Here is a 16643-nt window from a genome sequence, read left to right on the forward strand (position 1 = left end):
TATAATAAATTATGCTTTAAAAAATAAAGGAAGGCAATAAAAGTAAAATCAATTAAAATTTACACTGAAAGATTTAAAGAAGGTAATTTTGAATAAGTACTAGCAACGAAAAATAGCAAATACAGCCAAAGAAACTGAAAGCAGTTACCAATGGTTTTATATCAGTATACTTCAAGGAATTCCAAGAAGACTCCAATGTTGTTTGCAGGGCTTTATAGAGGAGCTTTGTAAATAATATTTTTTAAACATTTTTAAGTCTAAAACAAGTGGCAGCTCAGCAATAGCTCCAGAAAGAGAACAGATGCACCGTTGCTGATGATTCTGAATGGGTGCACTGTTAGAGGATCCTCTTGTGTCATATAGTAACATGGTGACCTTTCAAGGCAGGAATAGGCCAAAGGTCACCTGTCTACTTCCCAAAAGAATACCTTGAAGCATTTTTAAATCTAATAACCCTGAATTCAGTGCGTACAATCCTGTCAATGGGCTTATTTTCTAAAATAAAGCCAGGCTACTGATATATATGGTTGCAATATTTAGCCACAGAGTAATGTTCTATTAAATAGCTTGAAAGAAAAAGTCTAAAAAGAGAAATAAAAACATAATGGCCCAGATTTTCCTGTCAAAATAACAATGAGGCCAATGGTGCTCGCCATTATTTATGCACAAATGGTACAGCAACTTCAGGCAGAGGCACAGTTGAACTCAGATATCCAATCGTTGCTATCCGAGTTGCGCCACTCAGTCGTTAGCTTTGTGTAAACAGCATCTCGCTATCTGCCTCACTATTGAACTGCATTGACTGGGATAAAGTTGCTCTATTTGCGTAGTAGATACGAACTAAACTCGGCACAGAAAGTTAAGCCTTGTCCATGCCAGTCTCGGTACCATTTTAACGATGTGTTAACTGTTAATTACTGCCAATCAACCTCCCTGGCATTGAAAATTAACTATTACATGTGTGAAGTCTGAGACTGGTAGTAAAGTGTTATGGCACCATCTTACTGTCCGGAGGAGGCGGGGGTCCCCAATGGAGTGCACTCTACGCGGGAGTCCTCCCTCTATTTATTGGGGACTTGGCCTGGAGGGTGTTGCACGGAGCAGTGCCGTGCAATAAGTTTTTAAGTCGGTTCAAGGGGTCCCAGGCCGCCTGCAATTTCTGCTGTCTGGAAGAGTCCGTGTTCCATGTTTTTATCAAATGTGCGAGGTTGCAGCCCCTGTTCCATTATTTGAAGGGGCTGTTCCTCAAATTCTGGTTGCACTTCAGTCCCACATTCCTGATCTTTGGGCACCCTGTGTGGAGGGGAGCGGGCAGGGCGGAAGGCCTCCTCGTAGGACTGCTCCTGGGCATGGCCAAGGGGGCCATCAGCCGGTCCAGGCAGCGGGCGGTCGAGGGGGTCGTTCAACCCGACTGCCTGCCTCTCTTCCGCAGTTACATCCGAGCCAGGGTGTCCCTGGAGATGGAGCATGCAGTGTCCATCGGTACACTCGCAGCCTTCCGCGAGAGGTGGGCGCTGGAGGGACTGGAGTGCATCATCACCTCCGGCAACCAAATTTAAATTTGATCATTTAAGGTTAAAGTTTAATTTGTTTAATTTTCTGGTTTTAGTGCCCCCGCCTCCCCCCCACCCCCACACACACACTTTTAGCCAGGAAGCACTTGTATAATTTCTGTTTTTAGTGCCCTAAATCCCACCCCCCACCCCCAAAAAAAGGGGCACTGGAAAAAAAAATGATTTTGTAATATGCCCCCCCCCCCCTTGCAGAGGGCATTTGTTTAAAGTGCACAACTAAAATAGTTGAACTGGTAATGTGCAGTATGATCGTTAAACCTTTGATAGTAACGTGTTATGATTTTTAAAAATGTTAAATTTAAAATTATAAAATTTTATTTTTCTTTGTCATTTTTCATTCTCTTAATTCAATTTTTCTTTCCCTCTCTTTATTTCTCTGTCTGTTCCTAATTTGACATTGAATTCGCCCACTCTAATTTATACTTCCTTCTTAGTCCTTGTGCTGTTTATTTCAAATTCCTTCAATCTGATTGGTTAAGGAGATATACCGTTGCTTTCCCTTTTAACTCAGGTCCCAGATGCCCAGTTTCCCGCGCTGCAATGTTATCAGCTCGCGCTTTCAGCAATTTGCTATGCAAACCTATCTATCTGTGCAATGGCAAGTCTAATTGAAAGCAGATGCCGTTAGATGCCCTGTTACAGTAAAATTTGGCCCAATTTTATTTGTTCTTGGGATGTGGGTGATTCTGGCAAGGCCAGGTTTATTCCCGCTCCTCCATGAATAGCTGCATAGAAACATAGAAAATAGGTGCAGGAGTAGGCCATTCAGCCCTTCGAGCCTGCACCACCTTTCAATAAGATCATGGTTGATCGTTCACCTCAGTACCCCTTTCCTGCTTTCTCTCCATATCCTTTGATCTCTTTAGCCGTAAGGGCAATAGCTAACTCTCTCTTGAATATATCCAATGAACTGGCATCAACAACTCTCTGCGGTAGGGAATTCCACAGGTTAACAACTCTAAGTGAAGAAGTTTCTCCTCATCTCAGCCCTAAATGGCTTACCCCTTATCCTTAGACTGTGACCCCTGGTTCTGGACTTCCCCAAAATCGGGAACATTCTTCCTGCATCTAACCTGTCCAGTCTTGTGCTGATGTGTTTCTAGGATTTTAAACTAGCAAGGATGAATGAATGATAGGGGATGAAGGCAACAGATAAAGAAAATAAATGTAATAAATAGAAAAATGAAATATAAAATTACCCCCAAAAATGCAAAAACGAAATGTAAGAGGGAATGAATGGTACTAGCAAAAGGCAAAAATGGATTATTTTCCCCAATTCCTCCTCCCTCCTGTCTCTCCTTTCTCTCCTGAAGTCACAGAGTCCTACCGGACTACAGCTTCACAGACAGCAGTAGTGTTCGGATACCTCAATCAAAGCGTGTGTCAGCAGGCTATTCAATCATACACAAGTAATAGCAATATTTTTTTCAGAAGCAAATTTGCATTAAATACAATGCTATACTGGCCATTCCACGCTTCCCCCATCGTGGAATTTATATACATAACATCGGAAGCTATAAAATAATACTTGTTTTCAATGCATCTGTAGCAGTTGCACTTTTTAATTGGTGTTGTTCTTGAATTTAATGCTCCAATTAATTTTGTCAGTTGACTGTTGATAAGTGGGCTTGGCTCTGGTTTTGCGCATGCGCGGGCACAAGTGGAAATTTGGCTATGTTTAAAAACTTCGCCGAAGATCTTCAGAGAGTCAGAACTCACCGAGACCTCAACTTCTACCACAATAGGAGCCAGCCTTAGTGAGAACCGCGCAGTATGATTGAGAGTGTAGATGTCGACGAACAGGTAAGATAAACTTTAGTTACTATTGAAATACACTCTTTTCCCATTTCTATTATCTGTAAATAATGGTAACAATAAATTGTGCACCAAATGTATTTTTAATTATAAAAGTTAGAATTGTGACTTTATTTAGAACATGTCCTTAATTTTTTTGCGTTTATATGCACTGTGCATACTGTGCAGAGTAAGCATTTATGTACAGAGAACATAAAACGGCTCTATCCAAAGGATGATCGGAATAACATTACCACAAAACTATATATCATTTCTTAGGTCTTTGAAAATACTTGCGAGAAGTCAAGAGTTTTGAGATTTTTTTTATGTTTACTATTCTCTCCAGTGTGTTTTTTATGTTTAGTCAAACTGATTGTGTGTGTGATTGTTTTGAAAATGCATTTTGCAATAATTGGTTTGATCCTTTAGCCTCGCTATTTGGTTCCGTATTTTTTAATCTTGCCGCGCGTTTTCTTAGAATTTGCCTTTTGAAACCAGCATGGTCCGATTAATTTGATTTGGACCCAAGAAATCATGAAGGCGGAAAGTTTGAAATGACAGCGTTCAATCGCAATGCTGGCATTTTATCTTAAAAGGGCAGTTACTTCAAAGCAGGGGTTTGTTTCACTGTTATTGCAGTCACGTATTCCGTTATAGGGAAATACACACACACACTTGCAGCTACATTTAGTGCAGAAGATGTGGAATTGGTACATTTTACTATTTATTTTGAGACCTTTCATCTGCGCACCAAAAGCCAAATATATAGAACCGTTAGTCTAATCATAACACAAAATCTCCCCAGAATGTCCTTGCACTTTGATTATTACTCGCATGGGGTAAACACCCAAAAACTGAAACTGCAAACCGCGTGGCTTGAATCGCAGTGGGCGTTCTTAGTCAAGCAAGCGCGAACAGCTTTAAAATAAGCCGTTCAGGGCGGGCGTTAAGCAGCAAAGAAAGGAATAAGATGCCCTTTGTGTTGTTGATTCATATTGTACAAAGTGACTGCAACCCCCTGAGGTCGCCACATCAGTCAGTGCACTGAGATGCGTACAGCGAAACCAGTGGGAATCAGTCCTGCTGTATATTTGTGTATATTTACTGTGATTTCCCTTTCAAAAAAATCCCCCACCGTCCAATGAAAGAGACGTTTTGCATCGATCAGTTGGGGGCAGCCCAGAGTGTGGAACCCGGTGCCTTTGAGCGGAACTTTGTATGGCTCAGCTCCTGCCGCTCGCCTCTCGCACGCTTACCGCCCAGAGTTTAACTGGAAAGTGGCAAACCAAGTGTGACTCGCCGCGGCTTTAAACGTGCTTAACCCAAAACCTGCAGCAGCAAATCAAAACTGCCTGCCTAACCCCTAATCAAGTTTCGAAATAAACCGTCAGTGTCGGCTGTGGCTCCGTGGGTAGCACTCTCGTCTCTGAGTCAGAAGGTCGTGGGTTCATGTCCCGCTGCAGAAACTTGAGCACATTAATCTATGCTGACACTCCAATGCTGCACTGTTCGTGAGTGCTGTTACCTTGGATGAGGCGTTAAACTGAGGCCCTGTCTGCTCTCTCAGGTAAAACATCCCATGGCATTATTTTGAAGCCTGGTGTCCTGGCCAATAATTGTCCCTGAACCAACATAACACAAAACAGATTATCTGGTCATGATCATATTGCTGTTTGTGGGAGTTTGCTGAGCCTCTAAACTGGTTGCCGCTTACCCACTTTACATTGGCTGTAAAGCACTTTGGGACACCCTGTGGTTGTGAAAGGCGCTACATAAATGCAAGTCTTTTACTTGTCAATGTCTGAGTTGCTTCCTAGTCAGTCGGTTAGAGTGCGGCTGTTGCTAGCTACGTTCAGGAAACGTGGTCTGCTTGGAAAGGGAATGGTGCAGCTTTAAATAAATAAATCAAACTAACAGCTTTGGTACTTTTTTTAATCAAACCTTTTTAAAATTGTTACAGTTACTTCAATACAATGACACCGACGCTTACAACTACAGTGACACCGACGCTTACAACTACACGTATGAAGAGGGTGCGGTGTGCAATGGAGAAAACCCCAACTTCAAAAGCATCTTCTTCCCGTGCGTCTACGCACTGGTGTTTGTGCTGGGAATCGTTGGGAATGGCCTGGTGGTGATCATCATGGGCTACCACGGGAGATGCCGCACCATGACTGACAAATACAGGCTGCACTTGTCCGTGGCTGACCTGCTCTTTATTTTGACCCTCCCGTTCTGGTCCATCGATGTGAGCCACAGTTGGTATTTTGGAGAGGCGCTGTGCAAAATCGTGCACATCATCTACAGGGTTAACCTGTACAGCAGCGTGTTAATCCTGGCTTTCATCAGCTTGGATCGCTACTATGCGGTCGTGCACGCAACCGACAGTGCGGGACCGCGGAAGATTTTGGTGAACCAGTTGGTGTACGTGGGCGTGTGGCTGCCAGCATTTCTCCTGGCAGTGCCCGACATGGTCTTTGCTAAGACCAGACACCTCATGGACCGGGTGGTGTGCGAACGCATTTACCCAGAAGAAAATTACCAGACCTGGCGGATCGTTTTCCGCATCCAAGAGATCGCGGTGGGATTAGTCCTGCCAGGTCTGGTCATCCTGATCTGCTACTGCATCATCATCTCCAAACTGTCCCATTCCGCGGGCTTTCAGAAGCGCAAAGCCTTGAAAATCACCATCATCCTGATCATCACATTCTTCTCCTGCTGGCTGCCCTTTTACGTCGTGATCTCCATCGACACTGTGATGCTGATGAAGGGGAACGAGTATTCCTGCGACATGGAGCACGTTGTGGTCACTTCGATGGCGATCACTGAAGCCATCGCCTTCTTCCACTGCTGCTTGAATCCCATCTTGTATGCCTTTGTCGGGGTCAACTTCAAAAGTTACACCCGAAGAGTCTTCAATCACTCTGGGACCAGGTGTTCTTCTCTTAAAAAACTGAAAAGCAGAGACAGACGAGGAACCCACCCCTCGGTCTCCACCGAGTCAGAGTCGTCCAGTCTTCAATCCAGTTGCTAACTTCATTCTGTGTGTGAAATCAAAGAACACATTAATTCGAGGTTTTATCAATGCTTTCACTACTAGTTTTCAAGCTTGTATCTTTGTATTGTTTTGATGTTGTATCTGCTATTTATACAATGGGTTATTTATGTCTCTAAATCTTTTTAACCTTATACACACATTTTATGCTGTTCTGTTTCATTCGGTTATTGTTCTGTAAATGGTTTTTAAAACATGCGGTAAAGAAAACATAGAAACATAGAAAACAGGTGCAGGAGTAGGCCATTCGGTCCTTCGAGCCTGCACCACCATTCGATAAGATCATGGTTGATCATTCCCTCAGTACCCCTTTCCTGCTTTCTCTCCTTACCCCTTGATCCCTTTAGCCGTAAGGGCCATATCTAACTCCCTCTTGAATATATCCAATGAACTGGCATCAACAACTCTCTGCGGCAGGGAATTCCACAGGTTAACAACTCAATAAGTGAAGAAGTTTCTCCTCATCTCAGTCCTAAATGGCCTACCCCTTATTCTAAGACTGTGTCCCCTGGTTCTGGACTTCCCCCAACATAGGGAACAATCTACCCGCATCTAACCTGTCCCGTCCCGTCAGAATCTTGTATGTTTCTATGAGATCCCCTCTCATCCTTCTAAACTCCAATCTATAAAGGCCCAGCTGATCAAGTCTCTCCTCATATGTCAGTCCGGCCATCCCGGGAATCAGTCTGGTGAACCTTCGCTGCACTCCCTCAATAGCAAGAATGTCCTTCCTCAGATTAGGAGACCAAAAATTGAACACAATATTCCAGGTGAGGCCTCACCAAGGCCCTGTAGAACTGCAGTAAGACCTCCCTGCTCCTATACTCAAATCCCCTAGCTATGAAGACCAACATACCATTTGCCTTCTTTACCGCCTGCTGCACCTGTATGCCAACTTTCAATGACAGCAGCAGGGAAACAGAAGTTTTTAGTGTGTATGTCTGTCATTTTCACTGATGTAAATAATGCGTGTTATCGAATAATTTTTTTTACTTGGTATAAATTTCCACTTTATTTTGTAAATTGATCACAAATGGTATTGTGACTGAGGACAAACCAGTTGCTTATAATCAGCAATCCATATCACTGATTTGGGACCTTGTTAAGAACTCTATATAACTGGATTTTGTCGATCAGAATTCCCTAATAAGCGAATTTGAGTGCACTTGTATTTCTGCAAATAATGTAAATAAATGCATTGTTTCTCATATGAAATTTTATGGTGTATTTCTTTTGACAACTTAAGTCTGATAACTTGGAGTTGCTTCTACATAATACACACATTTCACAATATTCACATTTAGTTTTATTGCAACAGGACCCTGCTGGAACACTGACAGGAGATGCAGTCTTTCATTTGCAGTTGCCAGAGGTTCTACTCCCATTAATGCTCAGGAATTAGGGGAAAATGCTTAGTTGACAATCCTCCAATGCAGAAAAGTCTCTGACACAGGCCAGAAGGTCTGAGAGTCCTGCGGATTTCAGTATCATCTTATCTCTTTAATTTTGTTTGTTCGTAGAAGTTAAACCGAGGCCCCACCTGCGCTCTCAAGTGGATGTAAAAGATCCCATGGCATTATTTTGAAGAAGAGAATGGGATGTTGTCCCTGGTATTCTGGCCATTATTTATCACAAAAAAACAGGTTATCAGGTCATTATCACATTGCTGGTTGTGGGATCGTGCTGTGTGCAAATTGGCTGCTGAATTTCTAATCATAGGCAGTCCCTTGTATCGAGGTTGACTTGCTTCCATGCCAAAAAGGGATGAGTTCACAGATGTTTCAATTAAGGACCTAATATTCCAGATCCCAAACTACATTCTGAAGGGTGGAAGATGCCTGTGTGTGGGTTTTTTTAACGTGTGGTGGCCGTTGCACACCAGCCACCACACGGGCTTGACAGAGCTAGGTCTTGGTCCAGTGGCAAGTATTAACCAAGACGACTGGAGACCAGCTCTGCTGCATGGACCTAGTGCGCATACATATCGCAGTGTGGGCTGACCCGTGCTTTCTCTGGGCCCACAGAATTTCTATTATTACAACAATGACTACACTTCAAAAGTACTTGATTGACTGTAAAGCGCTTTGGGATGTCCTGAGGTCATGAAAGGCAATGTAGAAATGCAAGTCATTTTTTAAAAATTCATTCAACTATAACTGCGGTTCCACAGCTGATTACAAATTTGAACAAACGGATAAACAGCAACTTTCTTCATAGCTTGGTTATTAACTGAGGTATTTGCATTAAAAGAAACTATTTCGAGCATTACTTTTCCCCCAAACATAATCAAACAGTAGGATTTGCAAAAATATCAATAAATTGCAATGTAAAATAATAATTAGTACACAGCTTTTCCAATTGTAATACCCAAGGACAACAATTAATGGTGTTATATGGCAGGTATAATGGGGAGCTGACAGACTGAAATTATTCTGCTGATTCCATGTCAATCTCTGGGCTGGGAAATTTAACTCCTAATCACCAGAATCCAAATGTTGGTTACATTTTAATATTGAAGACCTACGGGACTGTCACTGCGCCATAAATATTTAAAGGGTTTCAAATAAATGTTAAACAATCTCAAGCAGTCAAATGGTCCACTTGGGAACTTTGTTTCACAGCAGGTGGAGTTATATTGCAGCAGGTGCAAAGGGAAGTAACATACAACTACCTCCTGTAGGTGACGTCAGACCTAAATTCAATTGGAGCAACTTCACGCCTGAGCGACACAGCTCAGTTTATGTTGGAATGAAGCCAAAACTGCTTCACATCAATGTAAAACTAGCCTTTACTTTTCTCCAGAAACTAGCATGTTATGCAAGCTAGATTCCAAGATGATTTAGATGAGGAATGTTCCGGAAAGAACCTACGGTCCATCATTTTTATCACAGCATCCAATAATTTCATTCATGATTCCACCTTTTTGTCCTTCGTTCTTGTGGCCTTCATTACTCCATCCAGATCTTTATTCCATGTGTTGGTCATTTTGGACTGACTTATCAGTCTTGAGTTTATCTGTGCTGCTTAGCTACTGAGAATCTCAACCATACGCACAGAAAACTGATTTAGGCATCAATTCTGGATTTGGTCACAGTTCTTTAGCAATTCATAGTAAGCATACTTTTCCTTTGAACACAAAGACAATTCTAACTATTCAGCAATTAATGTTATGGTGATTTAATTCTTTTAAAATTGAGATGAAGATTAAAAAGATAAATATAGAAATTGTTGACCAAATATTCCCAATAAGACTATGGTCTGCTTCTGCTGGGACAGTGGAACACCAGATAGATATCCAGGAGTTTGAGCCTGAGCAGCAAAACTGCTACAGCAACTTTTATATAGAATTGCATAGAAATTACAACAGGTTGTTTAGCCCAATCAGTCCGTTTATGCTTCACATGAGCACTAGTCCTAATTCCACGTGCCCGCTCTGTTCCCATATCCCTGTATTATCTTTTCCTTCAAACAACTACCTAACCTATTCTTAAATGTTGACGCGGTCTCTGCTTCAAGCACTAACTCCAACAGCACATCCCATAGTCTCACATTTCGCTGTGTAAAAAAAAAAATTCTGCTGCTCTGTCTTAAATCTTGAACATGTAATTATCTCTGCCCACTTGTTCTCGACCCCTCAATCACTGGAAACAGTGGAGTAGATCTTGACTTTGTGCGATAGTATAAAACGGGTGATAGCCAGTTGACAGCCGTTTTACATCTCTGCGTTGAAGCCAATCGTCAAGAGAGGTAAACCAGGCTGCTGACTCTCTAGCATGCGTTTTGCACGATCGCACAAAGTCAAGATCTACGCAATATGTTTTTATAAATAATATACATTTCACTTCATTATAAATGGAAGACAATGGAAATAAAGATTGGGAGAGATGTAAAACGAGCTGCTGACTCACTATCGCCCATTTAAAGTGTCGCAGAAAGTCCAGCTCTACTCGTCTGTTTCTATCTACTCTGTCTCAACCCTTCATAATTTTAAACACCTCGATCGAATCATCCCTTAATCTTTTCTGCTCGAACAAAAATAATCCCAAATGTTTAAGTCTTGCCTTGTATTTGTGTTTCCTCATGCCAAATAGTATCCTAACAAAACTGCACTGTACCCTCTCAATTAACTCAACATCCTTTCTACATTGTGGAGTCCAAAACTGCACATGTTACTCCAACTGTCTTACTAAGGTTTTATATCGATTTAACATTACATCTCAACTTTTATACTCTATATTTATTTCCATAACACCCAGTATCCATTACGTTTTTTTTGCGGCTTTATCCAATTGAGGGATTTGGGGTTTAAGACTTTAAGACCTTAAACCCCAAATCCCTCTGTTCTTCCACATCACCCAGCTTTTCACCCATTCAAAGTATATCTTTTACTTTTTGTAACCAAAACGTACCACCTCAAATTTACTGCCATTGAATACATTTACTATTTAATTTTCTCATTCAATCATCTTTTCAATATCCCCTTGCAGCTTATGTCTCCTATTTTAGTATTGTCTGCAAAGGTGGACACCACTCCCTCTATATCCAAATCATTAATGTACACAGCAAACAGAACCCCCATGTGGCACCGCAACCTACTTCTCACCACTCTAAGAAACTGTCTTTAACTCCTACTCTCTGTTTCCTCCCAGCAAACCAATTTTTAATCCAATTTCTCCCCCCCCCCCCCCACCCCTCCCTCACCCACTTCAATTCTATGGGCCTGACTTCGGTGCTTACCAATGGTCGCCGAGTTCCCAGTGATATTGCGGTGGTCTGTCGTTTTTCACCGTCGCCACACCGCGAAGACATAAGGCCTCAACTTTGGTCCTCTTTTCGGTGGTCTGCCAACGTTGTGCGAGCGTTGCGCACCGGGCAGTCTGGCGGAGTGGAGTCGTGCCGGAGAACGACGGTATAGCGACATACTACGCATGCGCAAATTGTTTTTTTTCTCCAAACTTATATTTCGCCACGATTTCGGGGGTCAAGGATCACCTGCACATACTCAGAGAGTGGCAGTGAGGAGAGGCAGTGAGAAGGAGGAGTGAGGCACTCAAAGGCTGCTGCTTTGCTTCTTTGTTTTAAACTGACTATTTAAAGCCACTTACTCTAACTTCAGTGTTCTCCTCCAAATGGTACTGCTTCTCTCTGGTGTTCCCGATTTTTCACGATTTCTCCCCATTTTTGAATAAACAAAATAATCTCCAGAATTCCCTCTTTCCCTCCAAAAAGCCTTCTTTCCTTTAAAATTGACTTTTTTCTTGTGAATACAACTGCAGTGCTCTGCTCCAATGCTCCTGCTTATCTCCAAATGCTGCTGCTTCTCCCGATGTCCAAATGAACGCACCACGCACTACCGGCCACTTTATTAAGCATAAAAGCCCGTTTTCCAGAACGGTATGCTTCAGGGTGGTACATCGGCGGTTAGTGATCAATGTTGGAGTTTTCAGTGGTATGTCGGGTCTTCAGTGTCGGTGGACGGTGTGCATACTGCTCGGCGGTATGTCAGTCACCAAAGTCGCGCCGGACGGTATGTCGGTGGTATGCAGCTGTTTTTCCACAAAATTTCCAATTCTCGGTGGTATGTGGGCATTCTGGCGGGCGGTACTGGGCCATATGTCCACCAAAGTCGGGACCTATACATTTTAATCTCCAATAGTCTCCTGTACCAAACCTTGAAAAAGGCTTTCCGAAGAATCCAGTCATCCAGAGAAAAGCCAGATGTACAGATGAGGTTAAAAAAGTTGTGCTCCAAGGAGCAATAGAGACACTCAATGGCATAGAAGATGTTGCTGTTCCTGAAATTAATTATCAGTCATGCAAGTGCAGTGATACTAATGACCCAGGGTCTGACTCAATTATCTTCAATTTTATCTGTGACTGACCCAACAGTCAAAACCTTGGAATCGCATTTAAAATAAATAAGGATTCCACATTATTTGGTAACCTTATGTGGATGTCAGTTATTGACAACACTTCCACTTTGACACCCTTGTAACAGTCCCAGATCATGGAGTGCATCGAGCGTAAAGTTCCTTTCACATTTTATCAGCAATATCCCTCAACTTATATTTAGTAGCATCTCTATACTATTATATCTTTAGGATTGTAGACGATGGTTGACTGCTACAAACGGATCAAGGTGTGCTGGGGGCTTGGACCCTTGACTAGCAAATTATATTTAAGTGTCATGCAACGCATGTGGGCAGGGTGAATGCTGAATACATCGTTCAGGGAAAATAATTAAAGCTGGTCGAGAAAGAAAGTGATCTGGGCGTTCTAGTGCAAAGGTTCATGACCAATGCCGAAAAGCAAAATCTAGAGCGAATAGGGTGCTGGTGCTAGGTTATATTTACAGGACAATGCACCTGAAAACAAAGAATGTTATTTTGTCCTTGTACAAGACCTTGGTTGGCCTCAGTTAGAATGCTGTATCCAGTTTTGGTCTCCTCATATCGTGCGTGATATTGAGGCTTTGGAAAGAACATAAGAACATAAGAAATAGGAGCAGGAGTAGGCCATTTGGCCCCTCGAGTCTGCTCCGCCTTTCAATAAGATGGCTGATCTGATCTTGGCCTCAACTCCACTTCCCTGCCTGCTCCCCTTAACCCTTGACTCCCTTATCATTCAAAAATCTGTCTATCTCACAGATGCATCATACAGGTCATCGATGTCCTGTTTGTCAAGCCAGCCAATTGTATCAGCGTTGCCACTGATGACGCCACTGTTACTGAGCGGGCGCTCAGCTTTGCTGCTCTGGCTGGCTTCCCATGGGTGCAGAGCATCATCAGCTGCACACATGTGGCCATCAGGGCATCCCATCATCACTCAGGAGTCTTTGTCAACCGGAAGGGCTTCCAGTCCCTCAATGTTCAATTTGTCTGCAACCATAGTAAGCTCATCATGCATGTGTGCACCAGATTCCCAGCCAGCTGCCATGACTCTTTTGTCATGTGCCAGTCCACCCTCCCTCAGCTCTTTGCACCTCCAAACAGACTTTCCAGCTGGCTGCTTGATGACAAGGGCTATCCACTGAAGACATGGCTCATGGCACCCTTAACATAAGAAACATACGAAACATAAGAAATAGGAGCAGGAGTAGGCCATTCAGCCCCTCGAGCCTGCTCCGCCATTCAATAAGATCATGGCTGATCTGATCTTAGCCTCAACTCCACTTCCCTGCCCGCTCGCCATAATCCTTGACTCTCTAATCATTCAAAAATCTGTCTATCTCCTCCTTACCTATATTCAATGACTCAACCTCCACAGCTCTCTGGGGTACAGAATTTGAAAGATTCATGACCCGTTGAGAGAATAAATTTCTCCTCATTTCTGTTTTAAATGGGCGACCCTTTATTCTGAAACTATGCCCCCTAGTTCTAGATTCACCCACAAGGGGAAACATCATCTCTGCATCTATCCTGTCAAGCCCTCTCAGAATCTTATACATTCCAATAAGATCACCTCTCATTACCTCAAGGTGCAGAGGAGGGCCACAAGATTAATTCCAGTTTAAAGCATCTTATTAACCAAGATAGGTCACAAAGTGCTGGGCTTCTACATAATCTTAGGGGTGATTTGATCAAGGTTTATAAAATGATGAAGGGATTCAATGTTTGTGTAGATGGTTTGTTACAACTAAATAGATTAGGGAGGACCAGGAATCACAATCTCAAATTATGTAAGGGTAGAACTAGTTAGATGTTAGGAGGTGGTTATTTTCTCCAAAAATAGTGAACTTGTGGTACAGGCTGCTAGTTTATGCAGTGACTGCTGATTCGCTGAATTCCTTCAAGCAAAACCTGGACCTCTTTCTAACGGAGATCATCTCGTACAAGATCTAAGTATCGTACAACTTTAATCGGGACCAGAGTTCACTCCTGGATTAGTTTTGATTATCTAACAGGGTCGGAGCACCCTTAGATACTCTAACACTACTTTACCCATTGTCAGCCAGTTCCTGTTTTTATGTTGCTGCTGTAAAACATTTCCTGCTGCTTAAAATGGATGGACAATAAAGCATTATGGGCTGGGGTTCACAATTTCCTCATTTAGTGCACTTCAGTGAGTTTGTTAACTTACCCATTAACCTTTATAAATAAACAAAAATAGTTCAAAAGAGAAAGATTGTTTTCCTCGATAATCAACATCAATAAACAGCAATATATTCTCGATAAGCAATCTCTTGGATGTTCTTTACTAACCGTCAACAAAGAAATCATAATAACCATTTACACATGTTCCCAGGTGTTATTTGTCTGTGAGAAGTTCATAACAGAAGAGCACCATTGTTAATATATTTGTATCAATGTAATTTACTCGCCTGAAATAAAAGTTTGAGAATGCATTCGCAAGTTTCTTTACAAGTCTTTTGGAAAAACAAATAAACTCTCAAATCCTGTGGGGACATGCCCTTCCACCCTTCAAATCCTGTTAATGCACAGATTGCACTGTGGGAAATTCTGTATGAGAAGAAGACACCAGGCAAATGACATAAATATTGCTCTGGTGAGATATGGGTCCTCAAGGAGAACATCAGAGAAAAATGAGGGAGGTCCTCACTGTTGGAATAAAAGCCCTTCAAATTAGATTTGGATAAGGCTGAGGCTGAATCCAGTGTATTATGAGCAAACTATCCTAAGTGGAGGAAGAGCATCCAGGAGGGCGCTGAGCACCTCGAGTCTCGTCGCTGAGAGCATGCAGAAAACATGCGCAGGCAGAGGAAGGAGCATGCAGCAAACCAGACTCCCCACTCACCCTTTCCTTCAACGACTGTCTATCCCACCTGTGACAGAGACTGTAATTCCTGTATTGGACGGTACAGTTACCTGAGAACTCACTTTTAGAGTGGAAGCAAGTCTTCCTTGATTTCAAGGGACTGCCTATGAAGATGATGACTTTAAGCACCGGAATTTATTTGACATTCTATGATTTTGGACATTATATTACAATTCATTTTATTTCAGAATGTTCTGTTGCACTGTTGGAGGTGCTGTCTTTCAGATGAGACATTAAAGCAAGGTCCCATTCCGTCCTCCAACCCCCATTCTATTTCCCACAACAGGTAGACGTAAAAGATCCCACAGGACTATTGGAAGAAGAGCAGGGAAATTCTCCCCAGTGTCCTGGCCAATATTTAGCCCTCAACCAGCATCACTAAAAAAAACAGATTATCTGGTCATTATCCCATAGCTGTTTGTAGGACCTTGCTGTGTGCAAATTGGCTGCCGTGTTTCCTACATTACAACAGTGACTACACTTCAAAAGTACTTAATTGGCTGTAAAGCACTTTGTGATATCCTGAGGTCATGAAAGATGCTGTATAAATGCAAGTTCTTTTTTTCTTAAATCTTTGTCCATTTAGTTGGCTAAGTACAATGGCACCCAAAAAAAATAATTTGAATGATTTTATTCATTTCCCTTCTCTTCCTTGCTAGTTGATTTCTTGATTGCTGTTTGCTGATTCTTGATTAGATTCTGCTGCTACTTGTACATCATCATCATCATAGGTAGTCCCTCGGAATCGAGGAAGACTGTCTTCCACTCTTAAAATGAGTCCTTAGATGGCTGTACAGTCCAATACTAGAACCACAGTCTCTGTCACAGGTGGGACAGATAGTCGTTGAGGGAAGGGGAGAATGGGACATGTTTGCAGCATGCTCTTTCCGCTGCCTATGTTTGTTTTCTGCATGCTCTTGGCGTTGAGACTCGAGATGCTCAGCGCCCTCCTGGATGCACTTCCTCCACTTAGGGCGGTCTTTGGCCCGGGACTCCCAGGTGTCGGTGGGGATGTTGTACTTTTTCAGGGAGGCTTTGAGGGTGTCCCTGTAACGTTTGCTCTGCCCACCTTTGGCTTGTTTGCTATTGGCAGATTGTCTAACTGGTTAGATTGGTTAGATTGGCAGACTGTCTAGCTGGTTAGTTGTGATTTATTGCTGATTTATGAATGTGGAGATCTAGGGCTGCATTTTCGGCTTTGATGTTTTTGGGGCGATAATGGCAGCAGAGTGGGAAAGTTAACGCCTGGGAATAGTTTGCGCCTCAATAGGTAAGTTTGGGCAGCTGGGCCCTAAGTCAGGGGGTGCAGCGCTAAGGGAGGCGTTGTACACCTCTCTTAGGACGTTAGGATGGGAAACTCCCGAGCTAAAGAGCCAGGCCGGGGGTGCTCCGAGTGACACCCGGGGGGAGGTGGTAGGGAAACCCCTACAAAAAAGCCCCCAAAA

The 16643-nt window shown here is 42.7% G+C and overlaps 1 protein-coding gene across 1 annotated transcript; it reads left to right on the forward strand.

Annotated features, from left to right (window-relative positions):
- Positions 1–3286: 3286 nt before the first annotated feature.
- LOC139257330 (C-X-C chemokine receptor type 4-like) lies at positions 3287–7597 on the forward strand. The gene is made up of 2 exons (XM_070874436.1): positions 3287–3377; positions 5329–7597. Exons 1-2 carry the CDS (start codon positions 3348–3350, stop codon positions 6400–6402), a joined length of 1104 nt encoding a protein of 367 aa, XP_070730537.1. The 5' UTR covers positions 3287–3347; the 3' UTR covers positions 6403–7597.
- The last annotated feature ends 9046 nt before the right edge of the window (positions 7598–16643 follow it).

This window comes from Pristiophorus japonicus, chromosome 3 (assembly GCF_044704955.1).
Source record: "Pristiophorus japonicus isolate sPriJap1 chromosome 3, sPriJap1.hap1, whole genome shotgun sequence".
NCBI classification, from domain to species: domain Eukaryota; kingdom Metazoa; phylum Chordata; class Chondrichthyes; family Pristiophoridae; genus Pristiophorus; species Pristiophorus japonicus.

Excerpts from the sequence above, each read along its gene's own strand:
- LOC139257330 (XM_070874436.1), top strand. The coding sequence starts at position 3,348 with ATGATTGAGAGTGTAGATGTCGACGAACAG. Across the intron at positions 3,378-5,328 it reads GTGTAGATGTCGACGAACAG|TTACTTCAATACAATGACAC; the intron begins GTAAGATAAACT and ends AAATTGTTACAG.